The 17,190-nt window shown below is 34.2% G+C and overlaps 1 protein-coding gene across 3 annotated transcripts in view; it reads right to left on the bottom strand.

The window, feature by feature from the left end:
- ARID4A (AT-rich interaction domain 4A) overlaps nt 1-17,190 on the bottom strand; it is a 64,629-nt gene that overhangs the window by 46,220 nt on the left and 1,219 nt on the right. For all 3 annotated transcript variants that reach the window (XM_077768619.1, XM_077768612.1, XM_077768628.1), the window contains exons 3-8: nt 15,500-15,610; nt 13,468-13,533; nt 12,428-12,518; nt 3,954-4,033; nt 3,771-3,865; nt 1,929-2,061 (exon numbers count right to left, since the gene is read on the bottom strand). In XM_077768619.1, the coding sequence (XP_077624745.1) occupies nt 1,929-2,061; nt 3,771-3,865; nt 3,954-4,033; nt 12,428-12,518; nt 13,468-13,533; nt 15,500-15,610 (576 nt within the window). The remainder of the gene's footprint in view (nt 1-1,928; nt 2,062-3,770; nt 3,866-3,953; nt 4,034-12,427; nt 12,519-13,467; nt 13,534-15,499; nt 15,611-17,190) is intronic.

The following is a 17,190-nucleotide window of genomic DNA, read 5'->3' as shown; positions in this document are numbered from 1 at the left end:
CAAATAGTTACATGAACAAACCCTTTGCTTTTCTGCTTTTACTAGTTTCTTCTAAGAAAGTCCTCTAGAGAAGCTCTGCTTAACTAACTTTAAATCCGTCAAGGCTCAGTTCAAAAGCACCAGCTTCATGAAGGCTTTCTGGATTTCTTTTAATAAATGTAAATTTTAAGAACATGAAGTCCTAATGTTGAACATATACTATTGTATACATAATTACTTGAATCATTCTCTGCATTAAAATTATAACATTAATAAAATGTGAGATTAGTTTTTTACTCATCTTTTATTTTCTACATTCCCTGGCAAATGAGAAGTCTGTTGAGTAAATGAAAAGATTAAAAAAAAACTCTTAAAAAAATATCTTGGCAAATTATGACCTGAATATTCGGAATCCAAACCCATTTACTTGTTTGCCTGTGCACCTGAAAAACTCAAAGGATTTTCAGACTTTTTCTAGGTAAACTAAATCTATTATATATAGCAACTGAGTAATGTACTTACATGCACATAGAAACGTTAAAAATTGGCCTCAGTTCATTAAATGATTCTAATCTAATTTGGGACACATTTTGTGTCAGCACTGTTGTTAGAGATTTATGTCATATCAAAACTCAGAGAAGGGGAACAGTTATGTTAGAGTCGTTAGGGGAGACTCTGCAGAAAATATAGGCCTTGAGCTGAACCTGAAGATATTTAAAAGGAGAGGAGTACAAAAAGGAGAAAATGGAGACAGGTATTACCAAGTATTATCGATTCCTCTCATGATATAATTCTCTTGCCCATCCCTTCTTCTCATTCCTTCCCCAAATAAGCAAAGATTAGGTTTCCCTACCAACCCATCCCAGAGTTGCCATTTCCAAAACCTAGGTGTACCTACCCTTCCTTTCCCTAATACTCCCTTTGCTACTCCAGTATCTGCACCGAGTTTTAAAAATAACTATATAATCTTTAATTGCTGAGTAATCTTTTAGATGTATACAATAACGTCTTCGAGAGCAATGTGTTACAAGGTTCATACTTCTCTCTCTTCTAAGGAACTTACAGATGAACTCACTGCACATCCTCAGTAAATACTCTTTTGATTTAAGGCACAGGTAAAAGTTTGGAAGAGAAGTGTTTTATACAGGGAGCAGTTAAGAAAGAACTGGAGTACAAAGTTATACTGAAAATGGGAAACACACTAAGAGCTAGGATGGCCTCAGATATCCATCCGAAGAATCCAGAATTGATCCATTAGGCGGTCTGTGAAAGTTTTGGGCGGTTTTTGAGAATAGGACGATCATGATTAAATCAGCAAGTGAAATCTACTCTATAAAAGTTGTTTTTGAAAAATCATCTAAATTGAGCAAAACACCCAAGAATCAAGTTAGGGGAACTTGGAGGAATTACTATAAATCAAGTATAAAATGGTAACAGGAATAGAATAAAAAGAGTGCACACATTTTCAAGGAAGAACTGAAAGATCCCAATAAATGACTGATTGTAGAAAATTTAAGAAAGGAAATATCAAAGGAAGTATGTGAGACCTAAGCAGGACTGCTCAATTTTGCAATAAAGTCCATATTAAATTTGTGTAATACTTCAAAACATTTTTTTATTTAAGAAAATTTTTTAAATGTTTTATTTATTTCTGTGAGAGAGAGAGAGAGAGAGAGAGAGAGAGAGCTTAAGCAGGGGAGGGTCAGAGAGAGAGGAAGACACAGAATCTGAAACAGGCTCCAGGCTCTGAGCTGGCTGTCAGCATAAAGCCCGATGCAGGGCTCGAGCCCACTAACCGTGAGATCATGACCTGAGCCGAAGTCGGACGCTTAACAGACTAAACCACCCAGATGCCCCTACTTTCAAAGCGTTTGAAATGCTTTTTTCAAAGATCCATGTTAAACAAAATTTTAAATGGTTGATTAATTCTGCAAAGAAATCTTACTTACCAAAGCAGGATACCAGTCAGTCTTCTCAGATGTAGATATCACACTTACAACTTTTCCTAACAATTCATCATTGAGACGTCGCTTGTCTTCATCTTCCTCTTCACTACTTTCTTCTTCCTTTTCATCTTCATTACTAAAAGTCAGAATAACTCTGTCATGATCTCAACATAAGCCACTGCTGAGACAGAGTGGTGTGAATTTAACATGCACAATTCTACTTCTAATCTGGATTTCTCCAGAGTGGTAGCTTCTTACTGAAATTGAAGAGATGGATAATTCCCTAGTCCCAAAGTAATCCTGAGCGGTCCATGGTAACTCTGAGTCCACGTTACTAGATGAATGAGGATTTGGACTTAGATCTTATGCCAACCACCAGTAGGGACAGAAAAGCCTAAGTATGTCACCACAAAGTACTTACTGTGCCAAATATATATATTTTTAAAAATTGTCCTTCCACCTTTTATGTATGCCAGATGTAACTCTAATTTCCTAACAGGTTATGAACAGATCTCATCAAAAAACACATGAAGGTTTATTTAAGTTAACTCATCTAAACAATTAAACAAGCAGACAAACCCATGGTCAGGAACAGTCTACAAAACAGGCCTGTACTCTTCAAAAATATCAATGTCATGAAAAGACAAAAAAAAAAAAAAAAAAAAACAACTAAAGAACTTTTCCAGATTAAAGGAGATTTAAAAACCATATAAACTTGAGCACCCAAGTTGCTCAGTTGGGTTAAGCATCTGACTTTGGCTCAGGTCAGATCTCATAGTTCCTGAGTTCAAGCCCCACATCAGGTAAGCTGGAGCCCTACTTCAGGTAAACCCTGTTTCCCTCTCTCCCTCTGCACCTCATGGTATTTTCTCTCTCTCTGTTCCTCGCTCACTTGCACCCTCTCTCTCACAAAAAAAAAAAAAAAAAAAGAACCATATAAACAAAATGTAATGCATGATCTTGGATTGGATCTTGGATTCAGTGGATGTCTGTAAGGCTATTATTGGGACAAGTGGGAAAATTTGAAATATAGACTATATGTTATTAGATAATAACATTCTATTAATATTGAATTTTCTGAATTTGATAATCATACTTGGGCTATATGAAGAGAATTTCCTTATTCTTAAAGTATGTACAAGTAGATCTGATGCTTACAACATCCTTTCGGAAGGTTGAACCAATTAAAATTATCACTAGGGGCACCTGGGTGGTTCAGTCACTTGAGTGCTAGACTCTTGGATTCGGCCCAGATCATGATCTCATGGTTCGTGGGTTTGAGCCCGAGTCAGGCTCTGCACTGACAGTGTGGAGTCTGCTTGGGATTCTCTCTCCCCCTCCCTCTCTGCCTCTCCCATACTTGTGTGTGCATACTCTCTCTCAAAAAACAAACATTAAAAAATAATAAAAATAAAAAACAATCATTAAATTAAAAAATAGCTATATACCCATGGAGGGAATGATAAAGCAAATGTGCCAAAATTTTTAACAATTATTGAATCCAGATGGTGAGTATATGAAAGATTATTGTACAACTTTTAAGTTTGAAATGTTTTTGAAATGAAAAGGTTAAAAAATATGTATATTCACTTAAAATAGAAAAAACATCTCAATTAAAAACTTAGGCAAAGTAACTCAAGACAAAAACAGTCTTTTTGAAAAAGGACTTTTGATAATTCTCAGAGTAATGGGAATAATTAAGAACAAGGTCTGCTCAAGGTAAAATGTCTAACATAATGATACAAGATACTATGGAAAAGTTACCTGAACAATGTTAGCCATCCTAGAAAACTCATTTGTTTAATGTTGTAATAACTGTAACATTACTGTATATGAAACACTCACACAGGAAGAGAGGATCTCCTTCCTCTGTTCGTCTTCTTTGCAATTACAGGGGTTCCAAAATGCTCTGGATTTGTTAAGGGAAGCTGGTCAAGTGTCTAGATAAGAAACAACAAACAAATTAAATCTATTTTGCCACGATGTTAGAAGTTATTCAACTCATAAAGTCCATCCATGCCCCCCTACCTCACTCTCGGCAAAATGTCGCTCTCCTTTTAGGCAAAGTGAAGTGCGTCTCAGTGTTCTCTCATCACCGTCATCAAACACTACAGGAAGCAAGAGATATCAGAGAACTTATGCACGTTAAGTAAACATCGCACTGCAGAAAACATTATTGCTATGTAGTTAATTAAGGCTTAGTATTTGTAAGAATCCTTATTTGTTAGCTATTTTTCAAAACCTTTTAAAATGTACATAGTATACTTTCCATTCTGTAGATATTGAACACAGGTTACATGGCTGCTCTCAAATGCTTTAAGTGTCTCCATTCACTTAGCAACCTAATCAAAGCACCAATGATTAAATTACCCTTTAATCCTAGAAAAATGAGCAAAAACCTGGTTTAAAAAAAGAAGTATTATGGGCTTTATTCAGAACAGTTATCAGTGAAGTATCTCTAACTTCTAGAAACTGTCTGACTTCTTGTAATGATTCTTGGATTATTGTACTATCTCTACTTTTATGCATGATGACTTTCTTTAGTAGAAGTATACTGGCTGCCAAATTCTAAAGTCATAACATTCAATATTTTTCTTTTGCTGGAGGAGGATTTAAGAAATTTAGAATTAAAGGTTGAAACAAGGAAATGTCAGAAAGATGAAATTTTCTAAAAATTCAGAAGTGTGTCATAATTGCACAGAAGCTTTCTCAAGTTTTTACTTTTACTACATTTAAAAAAATTGTATAGGGGCGCCTGGGTGGCTTATTCGGTTAAGTGTCCGACTTTCGCTTAGGTCATGATCTCGCGGTTCGTGGGTTCGAGCCCCGCGTCAGGCTCTGTGCTGACTGCCAGCTCAGAGCCTGGAGCCTGTTTCAGTCTGTGACTCCCTCTCTCTCTGACCCCCCCCTGCTCACGCTGTCTCTCTCTCTCTCCTAGAAATAAATAAAAATATTAAAAATAAATAAATAAATAAATTGTATAGGTTTGATTTTTCAGAAATGTACTCTTATTTTAACATCTAACATTTACAAAATGTATTAAAAAGAAAATGCTCTCAGAACACACCTGATTGCCCAGCATTATGAAGAAATAAAATATAAAAAGATGGAATCCTTATCTCAGATACTTATAATGCAAACACATATCAATAAAAGTTTGTTTATCATATGAAAATAACATATACACAAGAAGCCATATATACACAGAAATAGTTATTTTAGGATGTAATCCTAATTTCCATAATTCTAGATGTTTTTCCATTCTAAAAGAATAAGTTAATGTTAATAAAGGGAAACTCTGCTTAATAATATTTAATCATAAACTTTTGTTTCCATGCTAAGAACTTCTATAAGAGCACTCAACTTCTTCAGTATTGATCTACCTCAGTCAGTTCTTTCTCCAAGAGTAAAAACATCTAGTTTAAATTCTCTTACATGCAGGAGACAATGCAGAGAAAATGAAAAGTTCCTGAAGCACATATTCAAAGAACCACAACGTTTGCACAAAAGAAGCTGTGTTGTACACTGTCAATAACGCAGAAATTAACGACCGCCTGCAGACACAATGACAGGATAAAACACAACATCCTCCAACAATTACATTACTAATCTACACTTGATTAACAGTGCTCTAAACATTTATAACAAAATTATAATTCATATGGTATCAAGTCCAATAAATAAACCACTGTTCTTTTAAAAATTCAAGATTATGAAATTATTGTACCAAACTTAAAATAATCCTTCATGTTTGTATTAATATACATAAACATATGAAAGAATAAAACCTTAAAAATCCCAATTTTCCCTCAAGCCTACAAGATAAAAGACGGTGACAATGGACACACACATACACACCCATGTGCACACACACTTAAGAGGTGTGAGTAAGGAATATGCGAATATCAGAACAATTGATAATATCAAATTTATACAAAATGTTTTCTATAGTGTTTCATCATTAATCAATGGCAACCTCAAATCAAAATGTTCTGATGAAAAATTTCAACAATTTAAAATCTTTAGTTCTTGTTTTTTAAAATAATCACTTTAAGGGGCATCAGGGTGGCTCATCGATTAAGTGTCCAACTCTGGACTTCGGCTCAGGGCTTGATCTCACAGTTCGTGAGTTCGAGCCCGATGTTGGGCTCTGCACTGATGGTGGAGCCTGGTTGAGATTCTCTCTCCCCCTTTCTCTCTGCCCCTCCCACATGCTCTCATGAGTGCATGTGCACATGCACTCTCTCTCAAAATAAATAAACTTAAAATAATCACTTTGAAATAATCAGATTTTTGAAGGAAAAAAATACTTTTCACTTCAACATACTTTATCATGGGTAGAAATAATGTAAGAACAAAAAAAAAACTTCTCAAAAGAGAACTGTGGTATCAACAATTTTATGATTTTACATACAAATGCTTCCAACTTTGAACAAAAAGAAACAGTTTACTTTTTTTTTTAATTCATGGAACTATATAGAGGTATGTACCTGAGTACTTTATACAAGTCTAAAAAGCTATATAACTTCTCAAGATTTTCTGAAAGACACATAGAAACCCCAACAACACAGTGAACCTAATAATAATCAAGGCATCCCTGATTATCAAAAATATGAGGAAGTTCCATTTAGAACAAGTTTCCTCTATAACTTCCATGTTAGAAGTTATCATCCAAAAGAACACCAAATTTGTAGGCACTGAAGAGTGACTGGCATTTTGATAAGAGTGAAATAATTAACTGGTGTATACAGTATATTTAGCTTTCTTAAAATTCAATATGTTTACTACAGTATGCCAAGAGGAAAAAGTCAGACTATAAGGATTTAGTAATTCTATGAAATGTTTTCTACTTGCCCAAAATGGTATCGACTACTGAGTACAAAACCATACAAAAGTGGTATCTCTGTTATTATGTCACATATAAATACTAAAACTTAATTTGAGGAAAATGACAAAGCTGAGACTCTCAATAATTGATCAGACTAGACAAAACCATGCTAATGCAAACAAATATACAAAGCCTACCTTTACACTGTTAGAATTAAAAGAAACAAAAGCAACAGGGATCTATTTAACTACTAAATACAAAAAGATCTACCTATGAAAATAGCTCTGTTAGATGCTGGACGATAGTAAGATAACAATAGTAAATTAACTTTATCTCTCCGAAGATATAATTGGCTATCACTTATTAAGCTTCTACCATGTCCTAATCTTCACAGCAGCCTCTGCCAGGTAGGAATCACTATCCTCTTTTATAAAGAAATTGAGAATGAGAAGACTAAACAATGAGCTACAGTTTTATTAAGGAGGAATCAAAATGCATAATAAATAGGTATGAGGCAGAGGCATAAAATGAACACAGGAGAGAAGTGAAGAATTCTAGCTTTACAAAAGGAAAATATTGTTGTATCTGTGTATAACGGTTAAAATTAATAAAATTTATATATTAATTAAAACATTTCACATAGTGGAATAAAAACTTTAAAATTACACACTCTAGGTAAAACCAATAGTTTTGTTACATAAAATCACTTGTGATACAGAAGTCCCTCTGCAGCCAAGGTAAAAAACTTCAGAAATCAAGAAACCGAAGAAATCAGCACTCAAATGTATATTGATAGTAACAAAATATCATGGGAATGCTAAGTCTTACCAAAGGCCATTTAAGCAATAGGTTAAAGCACATCACAGGAATGCAAAGATTTCTTTGTTACTTAGTATTTTCTTAATGATTTTCTAGTCAGCAGAATAACCACCTTGTTTTGAAAACATTTGTGGTTGATTCTGGTTATAAAAACACTTGCCATAAGAGGTTCGAACTAAATTAAAAAGCCTTGGAACACCTGGGTAGCTCAGTTGGTTAAGTCTTCCAGATTTCGGGTCAGGTCAGGAGCTCACAGTTCTTAAGTTCAAGCCCCCAGTTGAGCTCTGCGCTGACAGCATGGAGCCTCCTTGAGATTCTGTCTCTCCCTCTCTCTCTGCCCTGCTTATGCATACTCTCTCTCAAAATAAACAAACATTAAAAATTTTAAAAAGCCTTGTAAGCCTGCAACAGATCTACAAAAGTCAGTCCATTCACCAGTTTAAGCTAAACCTCCTCCAGGCCATTAACCATAACTTCCATGAGATCTGATAAAACTGATGTACAAAATAGTAACCAGAAAACATGAAAAAATCCAGATTCTTAATAAGCATTTGTCACAAAGATATATAAATAATAAAACAGATTTCAGTGTAAAGTTTTATATATTGTATATGTGAATATACATTTTATATGTGAATTACTAAAATTAATAATTCTGTCCTTTACATTTCCCTCATTTTTCAAGTATAACGTGTTATTTTTATATTCCAAAAAGGCAAAAGAAGAGCAGTTTTAGAATGTCTTATGGACAGCTGTATTTACCAGGAGTTAATGGCAACATTCAAGTGGAGATACAAATTCCAATCCCAATTAATACCTTTTGAATCACTAGAGCAGTAACCATACACTTCCATACATTACAGATTCCTTATCTTTAATGCAAAGATAAGAACTGCCAATTGAATAAACTATGCTAGGAAGCACTGTTTTATGATAGGAAGAGGAAATATTTCCAAAGCTCAAAAAAGAAAAAATCCATAAGCTCAAGCCACTTATTATTCAACATTAGAGAGGAAGGTATTATTAGATTTTTAATAATTAGGTTGTATTAGATCTATGATCTATTTCAAAGTAGGTTATTCAGCTATCATAAGAAAAATACCTAGGTTACATAAGTTTATCAGACTCATTAGGTGACTTTTGATCATCAATGATCATAACTCTTACTTATTTGATCCAAACCAGTAGTGTGGTATCCAATTTTGACATCTCTTAAAATAAAAAATATGGATATTAATACTTTGTAGAACTTTCTGATTCTACCTATATAACACTTCACTAGGAATTAGAAATCAAGAAAAATTTCAGAAAAGAGGAATTAAACCCAACAGGTAGTAGGTCACTTAATTGATTAAAGAAAAATATAGAAGGTCATGAACTATGAAAGAGGACACATTTTGTTTTGTCATCTTTTAGACTCATTACACTCTAATCATTCTTATGTGGGCTACATCCTTCAATATTTAAATATTCTTTATAGCACAATGATATATTGAACATAAGTGAATAGTGCCTCTCAACTCTTAAATTTTTAGGTCACTTGCTGTCATTACACAGATGAATTTTTCTCTTGAATAAGTCTCTGTTTTTCTAAGTATGGACTATTTTACTAAATGTGTTTTACCTGCATTAAATTCACCCAATGTAATTATACAAAGAAAGATTCTTGGGTTGCCATCCCCTGACCTACTAAATTGAAGAGATCTGGAGTCCTCAAATCTTCATTTTTTAAACAAACACCAACTGATTCTTATGTACACTAATGCTTGATACACGAATTACATGTAATTAAGATGCTAAGCTCTTTCAGAAAAAGAATTATACAGTTTCTTCTGTAATTACTCATCATAGAAAATCACCACAGAGAAAGCTCAGTAGCAACTAGCTTTTAGAAATGCTAAAATGCCATTCACGGAAAGGATAAAGATCTGCTATTCTGGAATGCAGAAGCCCCAAATGTGAAAACCTGAGAACTATCGGGTCTGCAGAACCATAAACACTGTATCAGTAAAACTTCACAAGTACTGTGGATGCCACCTTGATATTAGATATCAAATAGGATACAATATTAGTATTTGAATATGCATCATATAATCTTGCATAACTTTGCACATATCAATGCCTGGGGTTTGTTGTTGCTGTTGTTGTTGTTTTTAGTTTATTTTGAAAGAGAGAGAGCATGAGCAGGGGAGGGACAGAGAGAAGAGAGAGGATCCCAAGTTGACTTGGCGCTGTCAGTGCAGAGCTGGATGTGGGGCTCAAATTCACAAACTGGGAGATCATGACTGGAGCCAAAACCAAAACTTGGATGCTTAACCAACAGAGCCACACAGGCGCCCCTTAATGCTTATAATTGTTATCACTGGTTTAATACAATAAAATTGTATTTACTTAATCTCTGAGAGTTAACATTAAACTTAGTTTTTAAATCTCTAACAACTGTCAACAGCCACAACCAAACTCCTAAAAGTATGTAATTCAGAGTAACAGCACCACTGTGAACTTAACACCACTTTCTAGGAGGTCCAAGAAGAATAAAAATGGTTAGAAAATAGTAATTAGATACAACAAATTGCTCCTACTAATAGAAGCCACAGAGTAAGACACAAATAGTACAATTTTTAAACAAAGCATGTTCTTAACAGCTTTGAGCATCACCTGAAGATGAATGATTTTTACCCAAAGCAACAAATCAAATAAACTAAAAGTAACCCTACAGGATCATTTCCTTTCCTTCTTTAAGGAAACCACAACACCATAATTACACCACTTATACCAAGACATAAATGTAAAAACCAAACAATGCTACAGTATAAAATATAGTTCAATATAAAATAAAGGATTGGATGTTATCCACAGGATTGTGTAGTTTGAATGTACCGAGAGTAGATTTGGAAATCTTAATTATTGCTATGCTTATCAACATAATAACAGCAACTATATAAGTAGTACATTTAGGTTTTAGTTTACATGTATTAAGACATGTGTCATTACTCACTAAAGTTTTTTAAAGCCAGCATAAGCTTATGCATGGAATGTTAAGTACACATTCACATTAGCAGCACATATAGCTTTCCTTTTTTTTTAACGAACATTTTTTTTATGTTTATTTATTTGTATATAGAGAGTGAGTGTGTGTGTGTGAGCAGGTGAGGGGCAGAGAAAGAGGGGAACAGAGGATCTAAAGCAGGCTTTGTGCTGACAGCAGATAGGCTGATGTGGGGCTTGAACCTAAGAACCACAAGATCATGACCTAAGCCGAAGTCAAACAGTTGTGTGAGCCACTCAGGTACCCCATAGCAGCACCTGTATCTTTCCTGAAAGGTGTTACTGAGACTTGACTTGATCAAAAATAAAAAATTAAGCTGTAATCATAATAGTCTTCAATCTATTCTAGTCCAAATTTTTTTAGTCTTTAAATTTTGTGGTAACATATGTATTATCTTTATGTAAAACAGGCAACAATATGTTAAAAGACTGTAGCTGTGCAATCTTTTTTTTTTTTCATTTTAAACCCCTTTTTATTTGGAAATAATTTTATTTTTTTAATTTGTTTTTTTAATATGGTGATATTCTTTGATTTTGTTTTTAAGTTTTTTTTTTTTTTAAATTTACATCTAAGTTAGTTCGCATATAGTACAACAATGATTTCAGGAGTAGATTCCTTAATGCCCCTGACCCATTTAGCCCATCCCCCCTCCCACAACCCTTCCAGTAACCCTCTGTGTGTTCTTCATATTTGAGAGTCTCTTATGTTTTTGTCCCCCTCCCTATTTTTATATTATTTTTGCTTCCCTTCCCTTATGTTCATCTGTTTTGTATCTTAAAGTCCTCATATGAGTGAAGTGATAGGAAATTTCTCTTTCTCTGACTAATTTCACTTAGCATAATACCCTCTAGNTGTGTGTGTGTGTGTGTGTGTGTGTGTGTGTGTACAGCACATCTTCTTTAGCCATTCATCCATCAATGGACATTTTGGCTCTTTCCATACTATGGCTATTGTTGACAGCGCTGCTGTAAACAATGGGGTGCATGCGTCCCTTCCAAACAGCATATTGCAGCTGTGCAATCTTATTTGTAATTACAGGAAAAATAAAAATGTCTGATTACTTACTTACAATACTAGCTTGTATTGACTTTCTAATGGAAGAAAACCATATAATTTAACTTTCTTTTTTTTTAATTTTTTTTTTAACATTTATTTATTTTTGAGAGACAGAGTATGAGTGGAGGAGAGGCTGAGAGAGAAGGAGACACAGAATCCGAAGCAGGCTCCAGGCTCTGAGCAAAGATTCAGCACAGACCCTGATGAGGAGCTCGAACCCACAAATCGCGAGATCATGACCTGAGCTGATGTCGGACACTTAACCAACTGAGCCACCCAGGTGCCCCTATAATTTAACTTTCTTAAAAAGAAATATCTAGGTAGCCTAAAAAAGAAGTACATTATTTTTGTTGATGTTGTTGTTTTAAGTTTATTTATTTTGAGAGAGAGCCTCAGTAGGGGAGGGGCTGAGAGAGAATCCCAAGCAGGCTCTGTGCTTTCAGCTCAGAACCCAACATGGGGCTCAAATTCACTAACTGTGAGATCATGACCCAAGCCGAAGTCAAGAGTTGGACTCTTAACTGAGTGCACCCTGGCACCTCAAGTACATTCCTGGATCAAACAGCCACAAGTGACCAAAGAGATATTATTTTTGTTATCAGCAGGCATCATTAAAATATTAGCCAATGGTATCAAGTAAATTGACAGTAAAGAATACATATTTCTGCCAACATAAGGATTCAGTGTATTTACAAAATAAAGATATATGCAACTCCAAATTAAATCCTATGTATTAAATTCACTACTCACCCACAGTATACCAACTAGCATCTGTCAACTTGCTGATAATAGCTTCCTGAAAGGATCCATCAGATGTCCTTGTTTCAACAATAGCTCCAACCTAAAACACAAAATTGAAATTTCATTATCAAATTTAAACAGACCAAATCACTCCCACCAACTATGTAACCTGGGTTAAAATAAATATATTTATGATACTTCTACCTCACATTGACTTAGATCTTTATCATTTTTAGCGCTCATATATTTATCATGCAATCTGAACCCCAAAACGTTTTGGCATAAGGTAGTTATTATTACCCTTATTTTACACATTGACTATTGTGGCTCAGATAAGAGGATGAGAACGCAGTCTCTTAGTATTATCTCAGAGCTTTTGTACTACCTCACATTGCCTTCAAGAAAACTGTGGAACGTAAGAATCAGAAAACTGTAAGATAGCAAAAATAGCTTCAATTTCCTTTCACAGAAATACTGAATACTGATTTCAACCATTCATATTTAAGGGACCTTTTAGATAAAGGTTCACCTGGAGAAAGAGGGATGGACCAGTTGGCCCTCTTTCAGCTTCCAGACCTTTGTAAATCAGGTATTAACCGAAGTAGTACTCTGACATTACAAAGACTTATTACATAAACAAATGGCCAGAAATGGATGGAAAACGCAATATAGGTACTCTCTAAATTGAACGTGAAGTCAACATACGTGGTAACTTAGAACAACAGAAGATTCAAAGTTATGACACTTGTATATTATTTAGCAGGCTAAATATCTCTGATGACAATGTAAAAAAAGTATTCAATCTAAGGATTCAAAACAAAAGATGGCTGAAAACTCATGTTTATATATACACTAGTATTCTCTGTAAGATGATTTACCTTTCTAAACTAAGGTATAGCCAATGTAACATTATAACTTATACTAACTCTATAACACTTCATTTGTATTTTTGTTTTCTGATTAACATGCTTATAAATTGTAAAACTACAAATGGAAAATTTGTATTTGTGATTCATCATTTCAGATTTTAAACTGCAGAATATACGTACTCTTAAAGGACCCTTTACTTGATCATCCTGCACCAGTTGTGTAGTATTATCCTGTTTCAGGAGTACCTGGAAGACATTTTTGTACAATAATTTGCACGTTACTTTTAAAACAACACGTTTATGATGTTGAAATCTATGCTTTCTTACCATCCCGTGGTTACTTCTGTTTTAATACTTATTACATTGTCTAATATTTATGTTTATTGTCTCTCTCGTTGACTGTGAGCTCCTTGAGGGCTAGATCCTCCTTTGTCACTATAACCCCAGCAGCTAGCAAATGCCACTGTGTATTACAGGCACTTCATAAATGTTTGCTGAATAAACTATACAAGATTTATAATTTGAAGTGATTGCTATAAAAGTTTAAAACTGCCTCCATTGGTCTTTGTCAACAAGTTATAAAAGGTTCTGCCACTAAGTATTAAAAAAAAACAGTATCAAACATTAGTGCCCACAAATTAAACAGAACAAATTAAAACAAAACTCTGTAGGTCCTTTATAAAGTAAACCTAAATAATAATCTTGATATGTATTTCACGTACAAATAAGTATTCCTTTTTACTACAGACCCTCCCAAACATACAAGGTAATCTTTCAAATGGATCAAGTACCCAAAGATGAAAACTGAAATTCTATATAATGTATGCATGATAGGACCTCCCCAATTACTGTATTGCCTTTAAATTAAGTAAGGATATCAAGAGCCACGATACTAACAGAAAGTTTCAGTTCTCAAAGAAGTCCAAGTAAATATTTAGTAGTCAAATCCCATATAGCTGACATAGTAAAAAGGCCAAGTGAAACAAAGAAGAAATAAATGTCAAATGATATCATAACAATACCTGAAGAAAATTTTCACCAGATCAGAATTTAAACACAAATCTTACAATAATCACCAATAATCCTATTTATCTACCACACTAGTCATAGTCTTCTGGTTCACTGGTTCTCAAACTTCAACATGCAGCAGAAACACTTGAAGGGCTTGTAAAAACACAATCACTGGACCTTACTCCCAGAGTTTCTGACTCCATAGGTCTGGGGTCAGGGCCTGAGAATTTGCGTTTCAGTTCCCTCCCAGATGAGGAGGATGCTGTGAGTCTGGGGCCACACTTTGAGAATAACTGCTGCGGTTCATTTACCCATTCAACATATTTTGAGTGCCTACTATGTGTCAAGCACTAGCCTAGGTGTTGGGAATAGAACAAGTCAAACATTTCCTCCTTTTATGGTGCTTCACTCTTGTAGGAAAGAGCAGGTATATAAGTGAAAAGCAAACTGCAAAACTGAAAGTACAGCACGATCTAATGACAACAATAACAACAATATTGATATGGTAGGCGCTGCACAGCATCTGACAGACCATATGTATCTCTCTGTAGTAGTATCAAAGAGGACTCTCATGAACTTTCTTACATAGCTCTGTAATATCAAAGACGTTTATAGTAAACTTGGATTACTTTTGTAATTTAAGATCATTAAAAACATTTATATAGGAAAATTACTGGAATAAAGCTCAGAAATGTTAATAGTAGTTTCTGAGAGGTAAGCGATGGGTATTAATCTTTTGGTACTTTTCTGTATTTCCAAATACTGTACAGGAATAATCAAATGGGACTTTTTTCTGTTCATAAAAGGACCTTAAAAATAAAATCCTTAAATCATTTTTGACATGGTCCTGAAAACAATTCCCACTATATGATTTTTCCTAGTCACTTGAAATCATCTTTACCTAAACATTATGAAAGGGGAAAACAGAGATCACAGTCTAAGTAAGCATGCCACAACAGCAGAGAGCCAAATAAAGGGAAGTCTCATGAATGTGGTATTTTCAGAGAAGCATTTTGGAATAACTTCTCATTTTGGGTTCTTTGTTTCTCGATTCTTAATGTGCTTTCCCTATGGTTTTGTATGTAACAGTGCTCTCACATAATAATGATTCATTAAGTCAAGTCATGATTCAGTAAATTGTTGGTTTGCAGTCTCCCCCTCCCCAACTCTCTTCAATCCAGGTTGCATTAAAAAAAATTACCTTAACTTTTACCAGCCTTTTCACAGTCTTAATTTTTGCCTCACAGAAGGCACCTCGGTACTTGGCACTGACATCAGTTCCCACTGTCAGGTAGGCAGGCTCATCCGCCGCCTGATGAAAGAACATAAAATGTGAATGTCACTAGTACTTTCCCCTACACTCCAACCTCAAGCCTCATTAAAAAGTTCTATATTTATAGTAGTACGAATATTAATAATATTGTTTATTACTAGCATTAATAATTTAGAAAATACCCCTTAAGCAAGCACTTACATTCCTTTACTACATAAACTATATCCTGACAACAGAAAACATTTTAAGTTCTTAGTAACTGAGAAGTATCAGAAGGGAAATATGATAGTTTTTTTCTCCAGATATAAAATGTTTCAACAATTCTGTAATTTATTTAAGAAAGGAATACATTAAGGGGAAAAAAAAAAAAAAACCACAGGGGCACCAGGCTGGCTCAGTTGGCAGAGCATGCCACTCCTGATTTCGGGGCTGAGTTCAAGCCCCACGGTGGGTGTAGAGCTTACTTAAAAAAATAATAATAAAAAAAATAAATTTAAAATACAATAAGAGATCTCCAAAACCAGAAAAGGTATATTCATTGTGTCTCAAAAAACTTTAAGTTATTCAGTCATGGCCTTTTGAAAATTCTGTTTTCAAATTAGAAGAAATATTGCTACTAAGATTAACACTAACAATACAAGATTAAGTGTTTAATAATATGACTATATTAAAGGCAGTATCTTCTTGGATACAGTGTATCTGCATAGATAAGAAATGAAGCCAATCCTTTTGAGAAGAGCATTATTTGAGAGAATCATTAGCTAAAAGCTACACATAAAAAAAAATCTAAGTCTAAATTCGGCTGATGAATGCAGAGATACAAACTGATGGCTCAAAACTTGGAGTTGTACCTAGTTTATCACACTAATCTTGGTATAGAAAAAAATAAGGTTTACTAAACACTATCTACTTTTTAGCAAATGGCCATGATCAGAATGATACATCGAAAGACGTGGAAAATTTCATGCTACCATTCATTTTAATCTTGACGGTAAGTGAATGATAGCTTTTCTAAGTCTATTTTTTTTCAAAAGTTAAGTGTTTTCACATAGGCTCAATTCAATTGAGCTAAAGCTGCTCAATGCAAAGGAAACAATGTACAGTTTAAAAATGATACTTTTAAGTAGAAAATGTTTCCTTTTCCAATAAGTTTTTCCAAGTAACATTAAAGAAAGTAATGTGTCATTTTCAGAAGATAGCAAAACAAGAGAAACTTTAGGAAAATGCTATGTTGCAGAGCATAATACACTGAAACAGTAAATAAGTAAGGAATCAAATACCTTTTAAAGTGAGTGCATTGACAAAAAATGGAGACTTAAGAGGAACACTTTGGCAAATAAATATCCGACCTGAAACATTCAATGCCATCGCACTACACAATGCTATACCTTCCTTTCCCTTTAAACATCACATATGATGTTTGCACTATTAGCTGTCTTCAAAAGAATGTATCTTTTCACGTTGTACGTACATTTTAAAATATTTACTACAACGACTGAACTAAAGCAAAACGTTATTAGCTTTAGTTCACCTTCAAATATCTTAGCTACGAAATTTCACAGAAGAGATGATATCTCCCTTACACAATCCACATATTCCTTCCTTAGAAAATCATGTTG

This window comes from Crocuta crocuta, unplaced genomic scaffold (assembly GCF_008692635.1).
Source record: "Crocuta crocuta isolate KB4526 unplaced genomic scaffold, BGI_CrCroc_1.0 scaffold10, whole genome shotgun sequence".
NCBI lineage: Eukaryota > Metazoa > Chordata > Mammalia > Carnivora > Hyaenidae > Crocuta > Crocuta crocuta.
The sequence above is the reverse complement of the archived record's forward strand: the minus strand, read 5'-3'. Positions and strand labels throughout refer to the sequence as shown.